This window comes from Phycodurus eques, chromosome 11 (assembly GCF_024500275.1).
Source record: "Phycodurus eques isolate BA_2022a chromosome 11, UOR_Pequ_1.1, whole genome shotgun sequence".
Taxonomy (NCBI): domain Eukaryota; kingdom Metazoa; phylum Chordata; class Actinopteri; order Syngnathiformes; family Syngnathidae; genus Phycodurus; species Phycodurus eques.
In genome coordinates, this window is record NC_084535.1 from 4,273,905 (window position 1) to 4,294,347 (window position 20,443).

General features: G+C 43.6%; 1 protein-coding gene across 1 annotated transcript in view; it reads left to right on the top strand.

The window, feature by feature from the left end:
• ehbp1 (EH domain binding protein 1) overlaps nt 1–20,443 on the top strand; it is a 131,494-nt gene that overhangs the window by 108,076 nt on the left and 2,975 nt on the right. The window contains 2 exon segments of the mRNA XM_061690954.1: nt 12,089–12,188; nt 12,779–12,852. Of these exon segments, the coding sequence (XP_061546938.1) occupies nt 12,089–12,188; nt 12,779–12,852 (174 nt within the window).

Below are 20,443 nucleotides of genomic sequence, written 5' to 3' on the forward strand. Positions count from 1 at the left end.
GTCCATGCATTGCCTTTGATGGGAACGTGGAGTGCACTCCATTGAATTGTGTAGCTTTTTAGCGTGATCTCATGTACGATACATTGAGGAAGTGATGTGTTACCAGCAGATTAGCAGAGATTATCCCTCACATGGATATCGAACGGCTGTGTGTTTATATTTCTGATGACTCAAGCCTGTCGGTCGTCCGAATCCGCCATCACCGTCGAGTTTGATTTAAGATTTACGCCAGACGACGTGCACTCTTTCTCACGTGCATGCCTCTGCAATAAAAAAAAAAAATTAAAAAAAGAAAAGGACCAAACAGCTTTAAGTATATTAGCATGGCCTGCTTCTTTTCTGCTGATGAAGCTTAGCCGTAATCATTGTAACTTTGGGCAGATTACCGACATGGCCGCCTTGTAAGCGCCTGCGGACTCGTCTTGACCTCCCCGGCGCAGGGCTTAAAGACACAAGAATGGCATTTTAGCATCTTTAATGGGATAACGGCTCTAATCTTGTGCCGGCCGCAAGAGGAAATGTGCGAAGGCTATAATACTGTGGTCGTTTGGCTCGCTGCAGGATTTGGATATTGCTCATTGATGCGACTTTTTGATCAAGACTTTCTGTTTTAACTGCAACATTACTCAAAATACAGCCACCTTTGGCACATAAAATTTGGTACACTTAAAAAAAAGTCTTAAGAAGTCATGCCAGACAGAAAAGGCACATGAAGTCTGCCGTTTTGCTTTGACAGAGCCATGTTAGAGCCATTACTTGTGGTCCTTGAAAGACAAACCTAATTCTGTTGGAATATTTTGAAAATTAAGCCTGAAAACGGAATTTGGTAGACGTGTCTATCATGAGTAGACCCACACAAAAATTTCAAGAAGCAATGCCGCCTGACACAAAAGCAGCCATTTCTGATCATTTCAATGGGTCCTTCAAAAACAAACTTTTCATTTTTTGAAAATTCAGCCCCTGAAGCAGTTTTCCTGTGGCCTGCCGCACACTGAGCAATGGAGTCGAACCCAATTGGAGCAGATCATTGCAAATAAAAAAAAATTTAAAAAAGAGAGTTGCTGACTCACCCCTGCACATTGAGCGACTGGATTTATGGACACCCCGAACAGTGAAGGCGTTTGATGCTGTACATACAGTATTTTGTACTTTTATCACATTTATTAAACCATGAAAATATGGATTAATAGTTAAGGAAGAAGCGGTTTGCTAAAGACAGTTGACATTGCGAGATAAAAGCCAGAGCGTAGATATTTTAAGAGTCCCTCTGGCTCCCATTCATTTGAACTTACCCACACGTACATTTTGGCCACAAGCTTAGCTTTTTCATCCATTAGAAATTATAAATATTGTTGTAAAACACACTTTTTAATACTTTATGTACTGTATTTATATGACTTAGGGACAGGGCGGCAGCCATCCTGTGGCTCGCTCGCTTAAAACCCGGAAATGTCTTTTTAGCATAAGTAAAAGTTTGTGCATTTTGATTGGCTGTAAAATGCAACATTCCGCTGGAATGCGCCAGCTGTTCAAATTTTGAATTCAGGCCTACAAAAAAGTCTTGGAAGCCATATCTGAGAAGCCACAAGAAGCACTGATTTTAGGTTAATTGTTGAGCATTTCCAGGAATTCCTCAAAGTTCTTCGTTGAGGTGTAGTCCGATTGCTCAAAAATTTGAATTGCATCTACTAGACATATGGGCGACGCTCCAATTGCGAAGAATTTCAGTTTTCGCCATGACACTTTTAATCTGGTGCACCCCCTGCAGTATGGGAATCCCTTGGCCTAGAGGAGTGGGGAAGAAAAGACGGCTCAGGATCAGTGCCTTAAAAACCCATTGCCTTTTGCTCGCCTTTGAGAGCGCAAAACAAAGGCTTTTTTTTTTTTTTTTGCTTTGTTTTGTGTGAAAACGTGTGTGCGTGCGTGTGTGTGTGTGTGTGTGTGTGAGAGAGACTCCATGGTTCATCCAGGTCAGAACACAGATTAACCCCACCCCCCCCCCTTCGAAACCCCCTCCCTTCCCTTCTCCCTTTTGCCTTTACTCCCGCTCCTTCCGTAAATCCCGGCGGCCATTTGAATGTTTGAGCGGCACAACAATTTAATTAAGAGTCGGTGCAGGCAAACGCAGCAGTCCCCCCAACGTGGTGACACCATCCTCCCAGATGTGCACCACACCCCCCAACCGTACCCCACCTTCTTGTGTTCTCCAGCTCCATGTCAACCTTTCATACATTCTTTAACAGTGGGGATGAAAGGGGGATTTTTAGGAAGATTAGGGAACGGGATCCTCTAGGCATTGTCTGACAATCCTCAGATAAAACAAGCCGGGTGGACGGAGTCAACGGGGGGAGCATTGTGGGGAGGGGGGGCGTGCGGGGTTGGGAGGGGGTGCGCTGAGCCACTTGCCCAGGGACGTGTAGGTTACATTTTGTTGCGCTCGCTTTGTTTTCTCTGCGCTTTCTTCAATCTCTTTCCGTTGCGTGGCCTCGGCGTGCCAGCAAAAAGGGACGATTAACATTTTCAGTTGGTGAATGGGGCGAGGGGGTAAAGAGGGAGCGGGGTGGGTAGCCGTGTAGAGAGAATTGAGAGGTGGACAATGGCCGCTTATGATAATCTGCTCTTTATTGGAGCATCCCGCCAATGCTTTCATCAGCCGCCTGTGTGCCCCCGGACCCCTTGCAACACACACAGACATATACACGCACGCACACACACATGTAAGCATAACGTCCAAGTTCTACACTTGCCTGTCATGTCTTCAAAGTCCCACAGACGACAGATGACTGAGTAAAACACATTTTTATTATGAATTGCACTTAATACAATATATAATTGCATGATATTACTTGTATTTCTTTAATATTAGCTATTTTATTTATGCAATACATACGATCAATTGACGCTGCATTTTATTAATTTTTTTACATTTATTTTATTTTCTGTTTTCTATGTTAAACAACCCAAATTATATTTTATTTGTTACATATGGTCAACAAAGTCACATGTTTTATTTCATTGTTTACTTTATATACACACAACCAAAGTTTTGTTTTCTTTCCATTAAGAAATATATATATATATTGATTTATTTCTATCTTGTGTACTTACGCCCAAACTACGTACATTATTTATTTATCTCTTATTATGTTACAATAACACAGCCCAAGTTTTCTTTTTATCATTTTAATTTTATTTGTATTTACTGACATTGTGATACATACATTTATTCGTTTATTTCTGTAACATACAACCAAATTATACATTTTATTATTTTAGTCGTGTTACATACAGACAATCAGAATAATTTTGGTTAATTTAAAAGTGAGCTATTCCAAAACATCTGTTAGCTTCAGAATGTGTTGGAATCTTTTATGGCGCGCTCTCTATGATAACTGAACCAGTAGTATTGCAATGCACAACTTTAAAAATAATATTGAGACTTTAAATTGTTTTATTTATTATTATTGTTTAATTATTTTTGCGTGCTGATTGGCCGAGTAAAGGAATGCAGTCCTACTGTAATGAGGCAGGCGCGGTCCCTTACAGTGAAAACAAATTTATACCTTTTCGACACAAGAACAACCCTATCCAGTCTGGTTGTTTTCACATCGAAACAGTGTTTTTTTTTTGTTTTTTTTCCCCCCTCCCAACTGTATTTTTGTTTATTTCTAATGTAGAGTGTATGCTTTACAAAGTGTCACAGAATCCGCGGGCCGGCCGCTCAATTAACGGCGTCTTTCTCATGGTAACGGCGGCGATGACGTAGGACAATGCGGGTTAATGACAGAGGTTTGGCCTCGGGTAATTACACCATTCACTTGCTAACACAGCTGCTGGCCAGCTCACCTATTCCTCACCCCCCACGCAGCACTCCCCCCACCTCACCCCCGCAGTCCTACGTACACACTCCTCCCCATTTCCCCATTGTAATCAGCACTCTGGGCTACAAATACCAACAGCTGTCTTTCCCCAATACATTCCCATTTAAATATCTATTTGAACGTGCGTGTGCATGTGCATCTGTGTGTTTGTTTGTGTGTGTGTGTGTGTGTGTGTGTGTGTGTGTGCGTTGAGCCCATTGTTAACCACTTTAATGCTAAAACCTTGAAGATGTTTACTCCATTTAAAGCGATCAATTGACAAGTTTAACAATCGGCGGAATGTCATCGTCGTCTCAAGCCAACCCTGGAGACATATTCTCAGTGGTGGAAAGTAATGAGTTACTGTACTTATTTTAACCCTCAGCCTTGTTGGATTTTACTCACGTTTCAGCTTGTTTTTGGCCATACAGACATAGTATCTAAGTTTTTTTGCTTCTTATACTGCATAGGTTTTAACTAACATCAGTTCCTGTCATCATTTGTATTTTTTAACCCTTCCAATTCCAGTTTGTTTGTAGTGTGCAGGTTCTAAAACTAAAAACGTTCCATGAACTTGCTCCATTGACCAAAAATCTCTAAATTATGTTATCTGATAGAAAACATTAAACATTTTGTTAAGCCTAGATTAAAAAATAAATAAATTCACTGGTGCCAAACTTCAATTACCATACTTTGTATTCCTTTGTCAAAATATGCTGGTTACCTTTACAACTGCTGCAAATGATGACACAACGTCAAAAGACTTATAAGGCGTAAAAATGATAATTCAGAGAAGCAAGACATAGCCCATCCATGACCTTATTTAATTGAATGGTTGGATCTAATGTGGAAAAAAAAAAACATTTTCGCTGTTGTTATCATTAGGTAATTAAGCATTTTAGCAACATTGGCAAAGCTATGAGAACACGTTTTTTTTTGATAGCATGTCCAGTGTTTTCATTTTTCTTCTCTGTAAAATGTCATATTGAAGTGATTGCTCTGTTCTTTTGTTGTAATGCAGAATTCAAGCTTGGGGGGGCGCCAAAAGTTACATACTATAGCTTTAAGCAAAGAGTGTGAGTACTTTTGCAACCTCTGTTTATTTGCCAACACAGGAAATAAAAGGAGGATGACTAATGTTGTTAGCCCACCGTTGCAGATTAATTCATTAAGCATTTCATCATCACGGCCCCTCTCGCAACAGCCCCCCCCCCCCCCCCCCTCCCCAACATCACCATCAGGCGTGTAATATGACACCCCTCAAATTTGTTCTAACATCTACCCCAGGGGGGTCAAGCTCACAACCACCCAACCCCCCACCCCCGCCCCCCCTCTCTTTTTCATGGACACACACACGGTGGCTAATGGAGCAGGCGGAGCTACTTATGCTAAAAAGATTGTAGCTGTCCGTCAGCGAGTGGAAGGGGGCGGGGATCCTCCTCAGGGGGTTATCGCCACGACACAATCATTCACTCCCTCATTCACAAAATTGGACTCGGCTGATAGTGGAGCTAATGGTGCTAAGCTAAAGCAACAACAAGCTCAATGAAAGCTGTGGGCAATGATGAACGGCCCTTGGACCCCTTTTTCATGGCCAATCCTACAAATAATCAGACTTTGATTACATGGTGTAGGGACATTGAACGTGTGTTCAATTTTGGGCATGGGTCGTTGAGACTTTTTCACGTGTCCTGTCATTGTAGACATTTCCATTCAATTTTGTGTTGATTGGTGAAACTGGTGTCAGGGGGTGATTTTTAACTTTCTAGGGGGCGCTTGCACATAGGTGTTCCATCTCCACAGTTTCACTCAGTCCCCCCCATGTCAACAAATCACACGGAAAAAAAAGAGACATGCCGTGTGAAAGGGGCTTAATAAATTCCACATGTACTGCCCCCATCTGAAACACGACACTTCGGGCCCGACACTTTTAGCCCGCCACTAAAACGTTGGTGCTAAGCCGCCGCCAATTAACGCCGCAGCGCGGGCAGCTAAAGTTGACAGTAGCGCTAAGTCAACTCTCAGTCATCCTAAACACCCCCCATGCCTCCGTCTAAGCTCCCAAGGCGAGCTTCACACCTCACCGTGTGTGTAAATACGCACACTCGGGGGAGCTAAAGTACCTGGCTTAGCCTTTGCTTAGCCCCGGCGAGCCACTGGTTATCAACAGGCATCCTATAACACCTGCATTAAGCTGGGTTGCACGAGGGGACGTTTAAACACCTTTTTAGCCATCTGATACATTTGGGAAAAACGATGGAAATTTATGAAGAAGGGGGTTAGGAAAGACCCTTGTGTCCCACCCAGCCTGGACACACTCGGGCCTTTAATTGTGCGGTACTTTCTAGACCCACCTGATGACAATCCACCACACAGACAGACTTATGAAGTGTATAAAAGTCTTCAAAATTTTACATTTTGGTCTTAACAACCCTGCCCGTTTCCGAATTCCGAACGCACTTCATACGCTCCACCGCAACGACGCGTGGTGCCATCTTGGCTTGTATTAGCGCTACTGTCCAATTGCTTCGCCACATTAGTAAATGAGAAAAAAAAAAAAAAAAAGAGTTGCGCGTGCCTACGAACCGCACGGGACACATGCCGGCTGAGCCCAAACAGTTGAACCGAACCGTTTGGATGGTTGTCAAAAACCATTCAACCTGTACATTGTACATTTCAACACCAAAATATTGAACCAAATCTTATAATTTTGTCTACTGAATTTCAGCTAGCCTAATGCTAACTTATAGCGAGAAACACTCGAGACGGGCTAACGGAAATTAGCATGGATGTTAGTCATTTTGGAGTAATTTTGCCTGTATAGTTTGAAAACCAACAAGAAACGATCACTTCAAAGTCTGCGATATAGCGGGGGTTCACTGTACACGAGCTAAATCCCAGGGATAATGGCTACTGTGTGAGAGGGAATGGTGGTGGGTGAAGGGGGGGATTACTGCGCTGTTTTGCATCAGTTGCCTTCTGCTGGGTGGCCCCCGCCTGACAAGAAAAGAGGGAAAGAAGAGAGGAAAAGCATTTAAGGCGGCACATTGAGGACGAGAAAGAGGGCTCTTAATGCCTTCAAAGCTCAGGAGAGGAGAGATCTGCCATTCAGCAATTCAACTGTTGATGTTTTCTGGTCCGCAACAATCGAGGAGGCTCCAGAGAATGACGACATCGCACTCCCTCCCCTTCCTTGGTTATGTGTGTGTGTACCTGAATTTTATGTGCGTGTATATTATGGGCCTGGAGAAAAAAAAGCACTGACGCTAGGGAGGAAGATGAGGATGAGGAGGGCCAGATGACGGAGCTATTCATTGGCTGATAAGAGCTGATGGAGGGGTTAATAAGCTACACCGCCGGGTCATCGCCGCCTTTTTTGACGCGGTCGAGGAGCAGAATGGAGGACCGCTGAGATGAGTGTGGGTGCGTCTGAGTGCGTGTGTGTGTCTAGTGTGAGTGCGTGTGTGTGTTAAGTACCCCCGCTTTTTGAAAGCGTATGAGAGTCCCTCAAAGTTGTCTTTCGCTCCTCACATACGCTACTAGGACTGTAACGATAAACTAAGTTAAGATACGATTCGTTGAAGGAGGCTTTGCTTAAGAAATGTATCGTCAATCTAGGCCTGTATTTTTTACTAACTTTATGTAATAATAAATAGAATAACTAATAATTATAATAAGTTTGGTCTCACTGGGAACTCACATGGCTGTATCTGGACTGGAGGCACAAACTCTGGGTGTTGGAAGTGGTGTGTCACGGTTTTACCATTTCAAAGACAACACAGGTTCGTGTCTTGGAGTATTGCAATTTCGTTTCTCAGAGAAAAATACTTTTCAGGGGGGAAAAAAAGTGGGAATACTTTTTCCCTAATAACTTTTCTTGGAAAGAAAATTGTTTTTAATAGTTTTCTTGGCCGGGGGGGTAGTATATGAAAAAATGAAACCATATGCATGGAAAGAAATTCTTGGAGGAAAAAATATTTTTGAGCGGAAAAAAGTATTTCTCAATACATGTATCGTTGCAGGTCGAGTTGCCGTGCAAATGAAAGCATTTTTTCATGCCAAGATTCTGTTAAATTTTCCACAGAGTAGAATGTTTATGGCTGTCTTTCACACAGAACCCAGGAAAGGCGGGATTCACAAGCAGCTTTCCACAATTTGATACTACAGTTTAATATAAAAGTTTTATTGGACAGCGACAAAGGGCAGGATTTTGGTGCTTTCACACAGCAACATGGCATCCAACACATTTTCTTGTTTTACACCCTCACCGTTTGCCTGCCTCACGCACACCCAATTCTCCAAATGGAAAATACAGTCAATATTGTGATACCAAAATTTGAGCAATCAGCAATCTGTCATGAACGGAACAGAGGATAGGACCCAGAAATGCACGACTCCAAACAGCTTCAAAAACTGAGGTTTAATATACGGGCAGAGGTCGGTAGGTACACAGGCAGGCAATCCAAAAACTTGAGGCAAAAAGGCGAGGTCGATAATCGGAACAGGGTCTAGTCTTACTGTGAGTCTGTGACGGGGAAACGAAGAATGCTGGAACGCGACGACAAGGTGCAACGAACTGGCGACTAGAAAGAACGAAACATGAGGTTAAATGCGAGGGGTAATTAGGGTGAACGAGGCACAGGTGGTGAATATGCTCTCAGGAGCAGGTGTGTACGAGACGGGGGGGGAAAACAACAACTGGAACACACACCCATGACACAATCATCTTTTTCTTTGTTTTCACCAAACATTTTTTTGGGTTTTGTTTTGTCCCTCACTACTGGCCTGCCTCGCACATTTCCGATCCTCGGGCCTCTCGCAAAAGCTGCTCCAAATGAAACCGTTTGATTGGCCGACTGCTGTCACGTGGCCCGATTAACAATGCATGTGTGTATTTCCTGTACAACCGTAATGAACAAAAACATTAAATAACAATAAGCTTTGCTGAAAATAATCTGATGATGATCCGGGGTCATATAAAAAGGCCTGGGGGGGTCCACATCATTTCGACATGCCCTTCTCTCAGGTGAATGCTATTCCCAGCAAGCGTTCTCGCTGTTGTCCCGTGTTTGTTTGCGGAATCTCTCTTGTCATGTCATTGAATCCAAATAGAAAGCGTCCCCCGAAGGGCCGAGTGCGCCGATGAATGGCGAGGGGTGAGTGTGGGGGGGCTCCCCTAGCGTGGGGTCTCTTCTACTACTCCTCCATACCTGCCCTTGTCCCGGAGCTAATAGCCCAGGCTCCCTGTACCCTGTATCAGCCGCTCACCTTCATAATAAAAGCCAGCCGCCCCGTGTAGCGCCAGATCACGCCGTTAATAGGATGATGCCTTTTGTGCTGAGATTATGAGCGGGGATAGCCTCTCCTCGCTTCTCTTTACACTCGCACACCGAGCCACAGACGTCCTGCGGGGGGCTCCCCGTCGAGCCGAGGCGGCTATAAACGAGGCCTTTGTTCCCGGGGCTTGTACGCTAACGGGCCGGCTAATGAAATACCTTTTAGAGTGGGGGGGTGTCGGCAGGTGAGCGAGGCCTTCTTCTCCGCGATATTAATTACGTGATGTGCGGCCCAGCTCTTCATGCGTCTAAGGTGGGGGTGCACGGTGATAATGGCGCTAGTGACAATAATAATGAGACAGGTAATTGAAGGGGGAAAAAAACACCCCCGAGCAAAGTGGAGTCAGGTTGTAAATCATCTTGCTCGGCTCACTTGAGTGCCTCTGACAGACGCTAATGCTAACGAACAAGCGTCATATAAAATGCTCAACATGGCTGTTGAGTGAGCTTTTATGTCCTTTCCTTTGGTCTCTGTGAATGCTTAATGACTACATGTGTCAGTACACCTCCGTATGTACACGGTCAGCATTTATGCTTTGTATTGTAGGTTATGTTAATAAGGCACACATCACCGCTTGAGGAATTCTTGGACATTAGAGTCAAAAGAAATGTCTTAAAAATTTGACCTGAAGGCCTCTTTTGTTGTTTGTTAGCTTGCTGATGAGTTGAATGTGGTGTGTTTTTCAGTGTTTCTAATTCAGGCTTATGACATCATACGGTGAAATCATGATAACACCTCAGGCTGTCTTTCTTTGTTTGCGCACAGAATGGCGCTACAACCAAGATGTTTATCTTAATCACGTTTTGGTGTTGCAGGATCTTTTTTCTTTCTGTGTTGATTTCTCCAAGCAGCTAGCGAGCGGTGCTAAGTTAACTGGTTAGGACCGCCTCTAACCGAGGGCGCTTGTTCCTGTCACTGTATCCACTTGCCAAACAACGTAGACAATCAGATAGCCAGTCTGTTACCTTGCGTGTATCACTTGTATCTTGTGTGTGTATATCTGCGTGATGGTATCTCTCTGCGCTTCTCTGTGCGCTTCTCGTCATCGTGGCCGCCATGTGTTAACTGTGGCCATCAGACGTCAATTTTCTTGATCAAACATGGCACTGAACGCCTTGAGCTGGGAAGTGGCAAGCAAGGCTGACAGCAAGCCAGGTGTGCGGAGCCAAAATGGCTCCCGCGGGAGCCGGCATGGATGCGCAGTGTCTCGGCGCCAACGTGGAAGTCAATGACGGAGTGTATCTCATGTCTCTTAATGCTTATATACTATTTGGATCAATTTTTTCAAAATAATGTTCTCTGAACACAGCCACATCCCCATTTGTAAGCGGGTGTGCACATTTTTGCAACCACATTATCTTAGTTGTTTATTTTCACTTCCCCTTTTGAAAATATGTCATTATTTTTTATTGAATTGCACAGGTTACAGTTCAAATTAAGGGTGGAAATCTTTTTGTAAATAATGATCTTTTGTCACAAAAACCTGGCATTTGAACAGTGGTGTATCAACTGTGTGTTATGTCTGTGTATGGAAGTAAATTACAATTATTAGCATACATACTATAACAATAATACACCTAATATCATCAGTAATTAATAAAATAATCACTGAGATGTTGTTTTTGGTTTCATCCGGGGTCACATTGTCTCTTCGTCTTGTCCTGCCTCCTCCTTTTTTTTGCCTCTTCCCTCAAATAAAAAGCAGCTCCTGCTCGGCAGGCGTTGTGGGAGGGGAGATATATTTCTAATCCCCCTTGGTTGTCGTCTCGCGGGCCGCCACAATGTCACAGGAGCTTAATATTTGCCGTGATTATTTGCTTGTTTTATTGGACTCGCAAGCGGCACACTGACCCGCCTTTATCCCGCTGCCGGCATCCGTTTGAAAGTTGACTACAGTAATCCACCATGGCGCTAAGTCCTGACGCTTTGCTTTCATTGCCTGCCGTCCGTAATGGAATGACATCACACCAGCACCAATGCACACAGACGCCTTTTGTGTCACCCCTGAAAAGCCAGCGCCTTTATTATTTGTGACAAATATTGATATCTATAATGGACTCAATCATATTATTTGTCAGCTTTATACACTGGTTAAAGCACGGGTATGCAACTTGCGGCTTGTGGACCACATATGGAGCACTAGAGCCTTTGAGATGGACAGACATGCAATTCTGAAATTAAAAACTCTGAGGAACTGTTATAAAAAAGACCCACAGGCTCAAAATTTATAATCTTCTTCTTTTCCTTTCGGCTTGTCCCTTTAGGCCTGCAAAATACTAAACAATTACTACCTTAAAAATAATAATACGTCACATTCAAGTATCCTGAAAATATTTTATATATTAAATTTTGGGGGGGGTGGTCCCCTTTTGAAAGTCATTCACTGACTGACTGACAACCCTTCCAGTTAACATGGATATTTGGCTTCAAAACTTGTCAATGGCAGTGAATGAACAACATCACAACCCCCCCAAAAAGAGCATATCTTAAGACATGTTATGGATGGCTTCAATTGTCATATTAAATTGTTTGTATTTATTGCATTTTAAGTACTTTTATTAGATGTTATTTAATTACCAATTCATTATCATTAATTTTGTTTTACAAATACTAAATATTTAGACCCTGGGTTGTGTATCTTTTTTTCCTTATTTTTTTTTGTCTCAGAACAATTTAATTATTTCGAAAATCTACCTGAAAGTTGAAAGTGAACTGTAAACTGAGGTGTGATTTTTTTTATTTTTTTTCCCATCTGACTGGAGTAAATAAAATTTCAAAAAATGTAATAACACCATATTATAGTATTATTAAATACCATCAAAAAGGGAGCGTGTACATTCCACCATGCGTTTGCGTTTCTAATGTGTGTGTAATTGTATGCGTACGTGCAGGCAACAACAAGGAGGAGGAGGAGGCCATGATGCAGGAGTGGTTCATGCTGGTCAACAAGAAGAACGCCCTCATCAGGAGACAGAACCAACTCGCTCTCCTGTACGTTCACATAGCATACTTACTTTCTTATTGATTGACATGAAATCAATAGAAATGTGCACATTATATGCGTCTAGTGCTATTGCTAGTGTGTGCATGTGTGTGTGCTCAGCCGGTCCCCATGCACACACATTTGCAAGGATGTGGAAGCGTGCAAGCGGCGAGATTGAAGTATTCCTAATCACATTATATCACGACCAAAGAGTGGGGGCTGTGAGGGGGCCGTTTAAAGTGGCCAATTGACAGAAGGGCTTATTATGAGGCCTTTGTGGTCCCTCTTTGTGCGGGAAAGACGAGCGTCAAGGACAAATTCTATTAGGGCTCATTTTTTAATATGGCTGAAAGAGGAAAGAATTGAATTTGTGCCACACACACGCACACACACACACACCTGCCGTGATGTCATTTCACACACAAACACACGCACACACAAACACACTGAAGGCTGAGTGTGTGTGTGCGGCACTAGATTAAAAGTGTGAGAAGGTTCCGGCGAGTGTGGCAATCGATGTTTATTTATGTGGGTGTCCTGCCTTAATGATTTAGTCATTAACATATTGATGAACTTTGCTCCTCCCTCCCGCCTGCAGGGAGAAGGAGCACGACCTGGAGAGACGCTTCGAACTGCTCAACAGAGAGCTCAGAGCCATGCTGGCCATTGAAGGTAACACACACGCACGCACACAGATGCCTAGCTGGTTTAGCGTTGCCTTCAGGTGTCGCTCGGAATTGCGACGCCAAGCTGGTTCGGGATGTATCATGTCAAACATTATTGATGTCCATATGGAGTACAGTGAACCCCTGTTTATTGCATGGGGTATGTTCCAGACCCACCTGCACTAGGTGAAAATCTGCAATATTTACTGAGGCTATACGAGTTATGTCAGAAATGTTCCAGGACCGGTGTCACAAAATATATATTTCAAATCCAAAGGACAACTTGCACATTTTCCCCCTGGCGGTGATCCCCCAGGAGTGGAACGCACCTTCCTAGCCTTCTCTGCCACACATTCATGCACTTCCCGGCTCTGTCGTCGCAGCCATCTTGATGTCAGCCACGTCTTTAGAACGGGTCCCTTGAGCTTGTGAAAGTAGAAAAAAATCCCACCGACCCAGGTCGGGCGAGTTGGTGGTTGCTCCAGCACGGCGATGTTCTTCGCGGCTAGGAACTGTCCGATGCTCAGGGCTTTGTGAGCAGGCGCGTTGTCATGGTGAAGCAGTCAAGAGTTGTCCTGTCACAACTCTCACTTTTTCCTGCACCGAGAGAGCCGCAGGATATCTTTGTAGATGTGCTGGTTGATGGTCTGCCCCACACTGAAGGGGAAGACCCTAGCTTTTAGTTTGGGTTTGAAATACATATTTTGTCACGTCAATCCTACACTGCATCTTTTCCTGTAGATCTGAGTGCTGCCTGGCATGTTATGCCACAATGTAGCACACTGGAGGTGTGCAACTCTAAATTACAGCAAAAATCAATTAAAAAAATGGTCGCTAAAAAATCTGCAGGGACGTGAACGATGAACCACGATTTGGTCGGCGTGCATGCAATGTTGTATCTTATGTATCGCCATGCCATTTACCTGAAGATGAGAAAATGTGTCAAAGCACCACCTAGAGACCAATCTGTGGTCTTGGAAAATAATGCAAAATATTCCATCAGTACCGTTTTTATGAGGTTTCTGAAGTGTTTGATTTTGATGTCGTGTTAAAATGTCCACTCCATGTTGCGTGTCTTTGATGTGCTTGACGTTAATTGTGTGGATGAGCTTTAAGCTGCGGCCGTGCCAGGGATTTCACTGGCTGATACTTGATCAATGCTATCTGTTTCCCCCGCCGCCTAGGCCCGACTAGCCGATGCCTGATTGCAGATCCGCTTCACACTTTTTATTATCCAAAGCGCGTGAAGCATCGCCGCTACCGCCGCCATTGTGTCGTATCAAAGTTGTCGGAGGGGTACGGGGGAAAGTTTAATCCCCTTCGACTGCGTCCTCTTTGGCAAAATGAACCTTCGGCCAATCAATGCTAATTGATTTTTCTATTCGACATTGACCCAATAAGACCACCGCTCCCCTCGCCAGTCTCCGCGCGACCATTGTCATTTCACTGATAAGCTACCTGCGCCATCATAAATCAATTGTAATTAGCAAGAGAGCAGGTGGGGGAGGGGGGGGGACGAGGGAGGGATGGGGGGCAGACATGCGTAGTCGAGCAGGAGCGAGAGCGCATGCCACGCTGGCTTCTGTTTTAGTTATTTATTTGTATCGAGCCGCTTTGTCCACAGCATCACTCAAATGTGTGTGCGCGTTTTCTTGTGCACGCGTGCGTGTCAGTGACTCTTATTTGGTGCTTGGTCAGGCCCATTGAGTGACGGCCAGGCGTGAGAGTGATTGTCGATTTGGTTGGCCAGTCCATCTCGCGCGCGCACACACACACACACATGCGTGCGCAACTGAAATACACTTGCACGTACAGACACACACACACAGGTCTAAGATAAACTAACAGTGATACACACACAAAGCGTATTCTGGCTGAGGCCATTTATTTACTCAACTGCTGTTGGGCGGGGCCTTTATTTGCACATTTTTTTTAAATACAGTGGTGCCTTGACTTATGAGTTTAATTTGTTCTGTGACCACGCTCGTATCTCAAAGTACTCATCTCTCAAATCATCATTGAATGAAATTGCCGTAACATTATTGTGTTCTGGCGCCCCAAAAAACACCAACAAAAATGTTAGTAATGTATTTTTTAATACGAAAAAATGCCTTCTACACCATTGTACTTTAGAAAAAGATACCATAATAACCTAATTTATTAGAATATAAAGAGTCAAAGAGTTTATGCATCATGATAAAACCCTGGGTATTGTGCTGTTCTTTCTGTTGTGTGGGCTGTGGCCACCAGGGGGAAGTATAATATAGTCAGACATATTACCCGTTGATTTGATGATAAGATGTAGAAGAAGAAATCTCAACTAAGCAACAATATTTTTCACCAAGGATTAAGAATGTTTGCCTGTAAGTATTATTGTATGCTCTGTCTGCATGTGTTGCTCCTACTTGTGTTCAAATATAAGTTGTTTAAAGGTTTATAATTACCACAATGTCGATGGTAGTTTCATTAGCCCATCTGTGGCATTTTGTCTTGTGCATTATCATCAAGCTAACGAACGGACTTTCGTAAGACAAAGCTGATGTGATTTTGTTTAATACACGTAATTCACAACATGTAATTTTTTTCACGTTTGGTTTTCAAGTAAACTTGAACTGGGAGTGGCAGTCAACCGCTTGAAGCAAGCAGTATCTGCCAAATTGTTCTCAAGTTCACCAGTGCTCGTAACGCACACCAATGTTAGTGCTATTTTAGCGTTTAAGTGAACTAAAAAGGACTACAAGGGAGAAAAGTGACATAAGAACATAATGACTATAATAATAAATCAATATGGACAACACACACATTGTCGAGCGACCACATAATTCTATCGTGAATTTGCGGCTGTTTTGTTTAGCAGCTGCGATCAAATGGTCTCAGCAGTTAATGCGCGAATATCCAGGTGTCAACTGTAGCATCTATGTGCTGAGATAGTTTCTCTTATTTTAATGAATTGCACTTTTATAGAAAATAGGAAGGACTTTGATGAAGAAGGAGTGAAATGAGACCATAAACATGGATACACACACAACATTGTGGAGAAAGCTCTTTGCGGTGCTGCTGTTTTAGTTTGCAAGAGTTCAGATTGACTCTGCAGAAGTTCATTCAAAATAGCATCTGTGAACTGACACAATTACACTCACTAGCTGTTTTTTTTCCCTCCCATAATGGGAAAAGGGGAAGCGACTATTTAAGAGAGAGGCATTTATTTGTCAATTGGAAAAAGGTGTCATTTAGAGTTGGGGGCCATGATTTGAGGAAATAAGGTAGACCAGGCAGAATGCTCATGTAGTGAGTCGAATGACATATTTGGGGAGGCGTGCAGACAGACATTTTGTTCTTGGTGATAACAGTGTGTGTGTGTGTGTGTGTGTGTGTGTGTGTGTGTGTGTGTGTGTGTTGGTGTGATGCCAGGCGGGGAAATGCCATCTGTATGCCACGCTCTCATCTCACCTCTGCAAAATTGATCCACTATGGCCTCTTTATCTGCTTACACATTCACACCTATGCGCGTGTGTGTGTGTGCCTGTTGTGTTGTAAAGCGGGCGCCCTCTCAGCATCTAAAAGGGATTTATGCATAGTCGGGTCCCAGAGTTTTTCCTGTTACGCTTTGATATGATAAGCTTTTTTTTTTTTTATGTATGTTTAAAATCAATATGTAATCCTATGCAGGAGCTTATCCCCACGTACACACACATGCACGCACACACACACTGAGTTTTTAAATCTATTTGGGCTTTGTAAGACGCGGGGGCGGCGCCTCGGCCTCCATTGATTAGCTTCACTGTGGAATGCGATCACATCGGCGACTTTTCATGATGTCGCCGACTCTTTCGGGGTGGATGTAGCCATGTTTTTATTGTGTGTGTGTGTGTTTAGGTTGCGCTGTGAGAGCATCTTTAGCCAACGACAAATGTCACGTTTTGTTCGTACGTGGAGATAATTTACTGCCTTCTCATCGTTCGTCATCTTTTTTGCACTAATTTGTGTTGCTGGTGCGAGACGAAATCACAACGTGCCAAAATACCAGGAAAAAAAATCTAAAGACAATGTTGTCATGCTCCTTTGCGGTTAGCACTAATTTGTGTTAGTGGTGCGAGATGAACGGTTGTCGACAACGTGACAAAATACCGGAAAGGGAAATGGCAGCAAAATGCTTTCATGCTTGTCAGTTTCACAAGATGTCACTGAACATTAAAAACAATGTATCACCAAGTTTTGTCAGTTGTTGTAATGCAAAAAACAGCATCAAAAAACTGCATAGATATAAAAAGAAGCATGTCACAGGGTTTTCTTTTAATATTCAGTGATGTGATTCCTTTTATTCCTCAAATTTGCATTACCCTGCTTTTTCCAAAAAGGACTTTGTTCAAGCTTCTGATTGGCTAAATGGACAGCTTTGAGTTTTAGCCCCACCTTTTACTTTTATGTATAAAAGCACCTCTCTCAAGTGTCACATATTGACATTGAATTGCATTTATTCATTCATTCATTTTCCGTACCGCTTATCGAAGTATGTCAGAATTTACCCTTCATCAGGCATGCAACCACATTTTAGGGTCAAAAATAAACTTCCAAATGTCGCAGAATGTTTTTTTGAAAATTCCACCCTTGAAGCCAGTTTCCTTTTGCAACATGAAATTCGGTAGGTATGCCTGACATGGGACAAAAAAGTCTGAAGGACCTATGCCTGAAAAGACACCATTTTGGTTTCAAGTAACCATTTTAGGCTCATTTTGACCATTTCACAGGGTCATTCAATACCAAACTTTTCCATCCATCCATTTTCCGTACCGCTTATCCTCACGAGAGTCGCGGGCGTGCTGGAGCCTGTCCCAGCTGACTCTGGGCGAGAGGCGGGGTACACCCTAAACTGGTCGCCAGCCAATCGCAGGGCGCATCGAAACAAACAACCACTCGCAGTCACCGTCACACCTACGGGCAATTTTGAGTCTTCAGGAAACCGGAGAAAAGTTCCTCCCAGAACTGTGAGGCAAATGTCGTCCAACGTGCCGCTGAATTGCATTTATGAAACTTTAAAATGCATATAAACAATACAATAAATAATTTGTCGCTAATTCACAGATTTCTTCTATTGCAGGGGTTTTCTGGAACGTAACTCCCGTGATAAACGAGGGATTACTGTACATGGTTTAGGGACTAAGATTTTATTGTGAAAAAATATACATATATATATTTTCAATGTTTTAATTTCAGATCCCTTTTTTTCCATCAAACTTTTAGGTGCCTGCTTACATTTTTGTTTTTCAAACAACAATCAACAAACGATCGCATAAAAAAGTAATCATTCTTTAAATTCATCCAATTTGGAGATATGTGGTTTTCATTTCAATATTTCCCTTGTGCTCGAATTCACCTTTCTGTGTCTTTTCTGGAAAAGACTCGTAGCTTGTGATTGCCAAGTACGTTTCATCTTAAAGCTGGCGACTTTTGCGTCGACTTCTTCCGACAGTTTTTTTTTTTCCCTGCGGTTGGTTCCCACTTGGACTTGAGCCAGCATCTGCGATCCGGGAAGATGCCAACACGACGGAAGAAAACGAGTTGTCGCTTCTTATGAAGTAAAGATCAACGTCTCCTCACTCGTTCGGAGCGCTCCTCTCTCTCTGTTGAATGCATTAAGTTTTGGGGGCCATCGGGTTGGGGGGGGGGGCTATATACAGGCCTGAGGGGGTTCACGGGGATTGGACCGACGCATTCTTGTGTGTCTTGTGCCGACTCACATGGTTACCAGCGGCGTGCACGGCCAGACTTAATCTGAATATGCAGCCACTGTGCCAGCAGTGTGCGTGGTTTTCCTCTACGTGGAACCTCTCAGTGAGGGGGGGGGGTTGTTGTGTTTGTTGGCGGGTGTCTGCTTACCCAGCCTCCCTCGCTCTGCTCACGTCTCTCATCTCCTCTCTTTATTGTTTACCTTCCTAATGAGGGGGGCGGGACCCGGAGACATGTGATTGACAGCCCCTTGCCCCCGCCCCATCCCTCCCCAACACACACTAAGCCCCACACCGCACACACTGGCATTTTGGCTGAGAGGTGCTCTGAATATGATTTTTTTTTTTTCCCCCCCTTAAACGTACCTCTTTCTGTGCTTGTGGGAAGTTTTCTTTTTATTTATTTTTTATTTTACTTCCTGAGCCACCATGTTGTGGAACGGCCTAGTCGCTGAGAATTGTGTCCGCCAGCCACATTTAAATGGTTCACTGGTTTAAAAATACACCGTTAGGTCATAAAATATTATCACCATGTTTAGGGATGGCCTCGTTGCGGAGGATCGTGGGATACCGGGCACATTTACCTGGGGGTGACCACGAAACACGACTGAACTTCTTCTCTGGCTACACAATTTTCTGTTCAATTTTATTTTATTTGTCTCCACAATTTACATAAAATATGTAAAAAAAATACAATTAAAAAAAACACTATGGGACATACATTTGTCACCATGTGTGGGACGGATACATTTACCTGAGGATGACCCCCTCACATGGTTTAACTTACTCCTTGTACAAGTACAGAAAAAATATACACTTGAAACATGAAATTGAGAACACGCTGCGGGACGCCTACTTGGCAGCATGTTGTGGGACGGCCTAGTCGCTGAGGATTGTGAGAGAAAGCGGATGAATTTTCTGCAGGATGACCACTCACACATCTCTTTTTCTCCTCTTTCTCCGCACCGTTCAGCTTTGCAAAATTCACACAAACATTTTACAACACCACTGTGGGATTTACGTTCCTCCGAGTTCCCCCCCCTTACCCCCCGACTGCGACCAAGAGGAGTAAAGAGATTGTGGGAGTACAAATATTAGAACTGTGTTTATTTGGTTCGGTGCTCCACTTCAAAGAGACAACGGGGACCAATCAGGAGAGAGCGTAGACCTTTTTGGACACATGCGCGCACACGCTCACACTCGTGTGTACAAAAAATAATCACTAACTCAACCAGTTGATTTCAAATACTGTTGGATTCCTTTTATTGTTCAGTCAACATGTCATCAAATATTCGTGGCGGGGACGCGTTCAGGTTCGAGTTGTCTACCAATGGGAATTTTTGTGAGCCAATCAAATGTTTTAATTAGCGCCTCTAATGATGAGAATGTTGGGGTGGAGTGGGGGGCGGGGGGTCTTTTCTGTTTGGCGCCTGGGCGGATGCGAGCCCCTGTGGGTGGCCCCCCCGCCCCTCCTCCTCCTCCTCCTCCTCCTGGGGCAGGCGGATGGGGATTTGGGTGGGGGTCCTACCTGAACCCCAGTGGGACCCCATGGGGGCCCCTTCCTGTTCAGACTCTGGAGACCAGAGTCAGGAGGGACGAGGGGAGGGGGTGGCGCGCCCCCACCTTTTGGTTTGTTTTTTTACAAAGTGCCACAGGATCAACATTTCGTTAGTGATGACTCAATTACATGAACTAAATTAAACAGCTTTTTTGCACCCCCCGAGAATCTTTGACACTTTAAAGAGCAAACGTGGAAAATGGAAAAAAAAATTATATATATGTATATAATTAATTGCTTTGATGTTTTTATGTAACTTTTCAACACTAAATTTCCTCAAATTGTGGCTGTCACTTTTATTGGCAACAACTTAA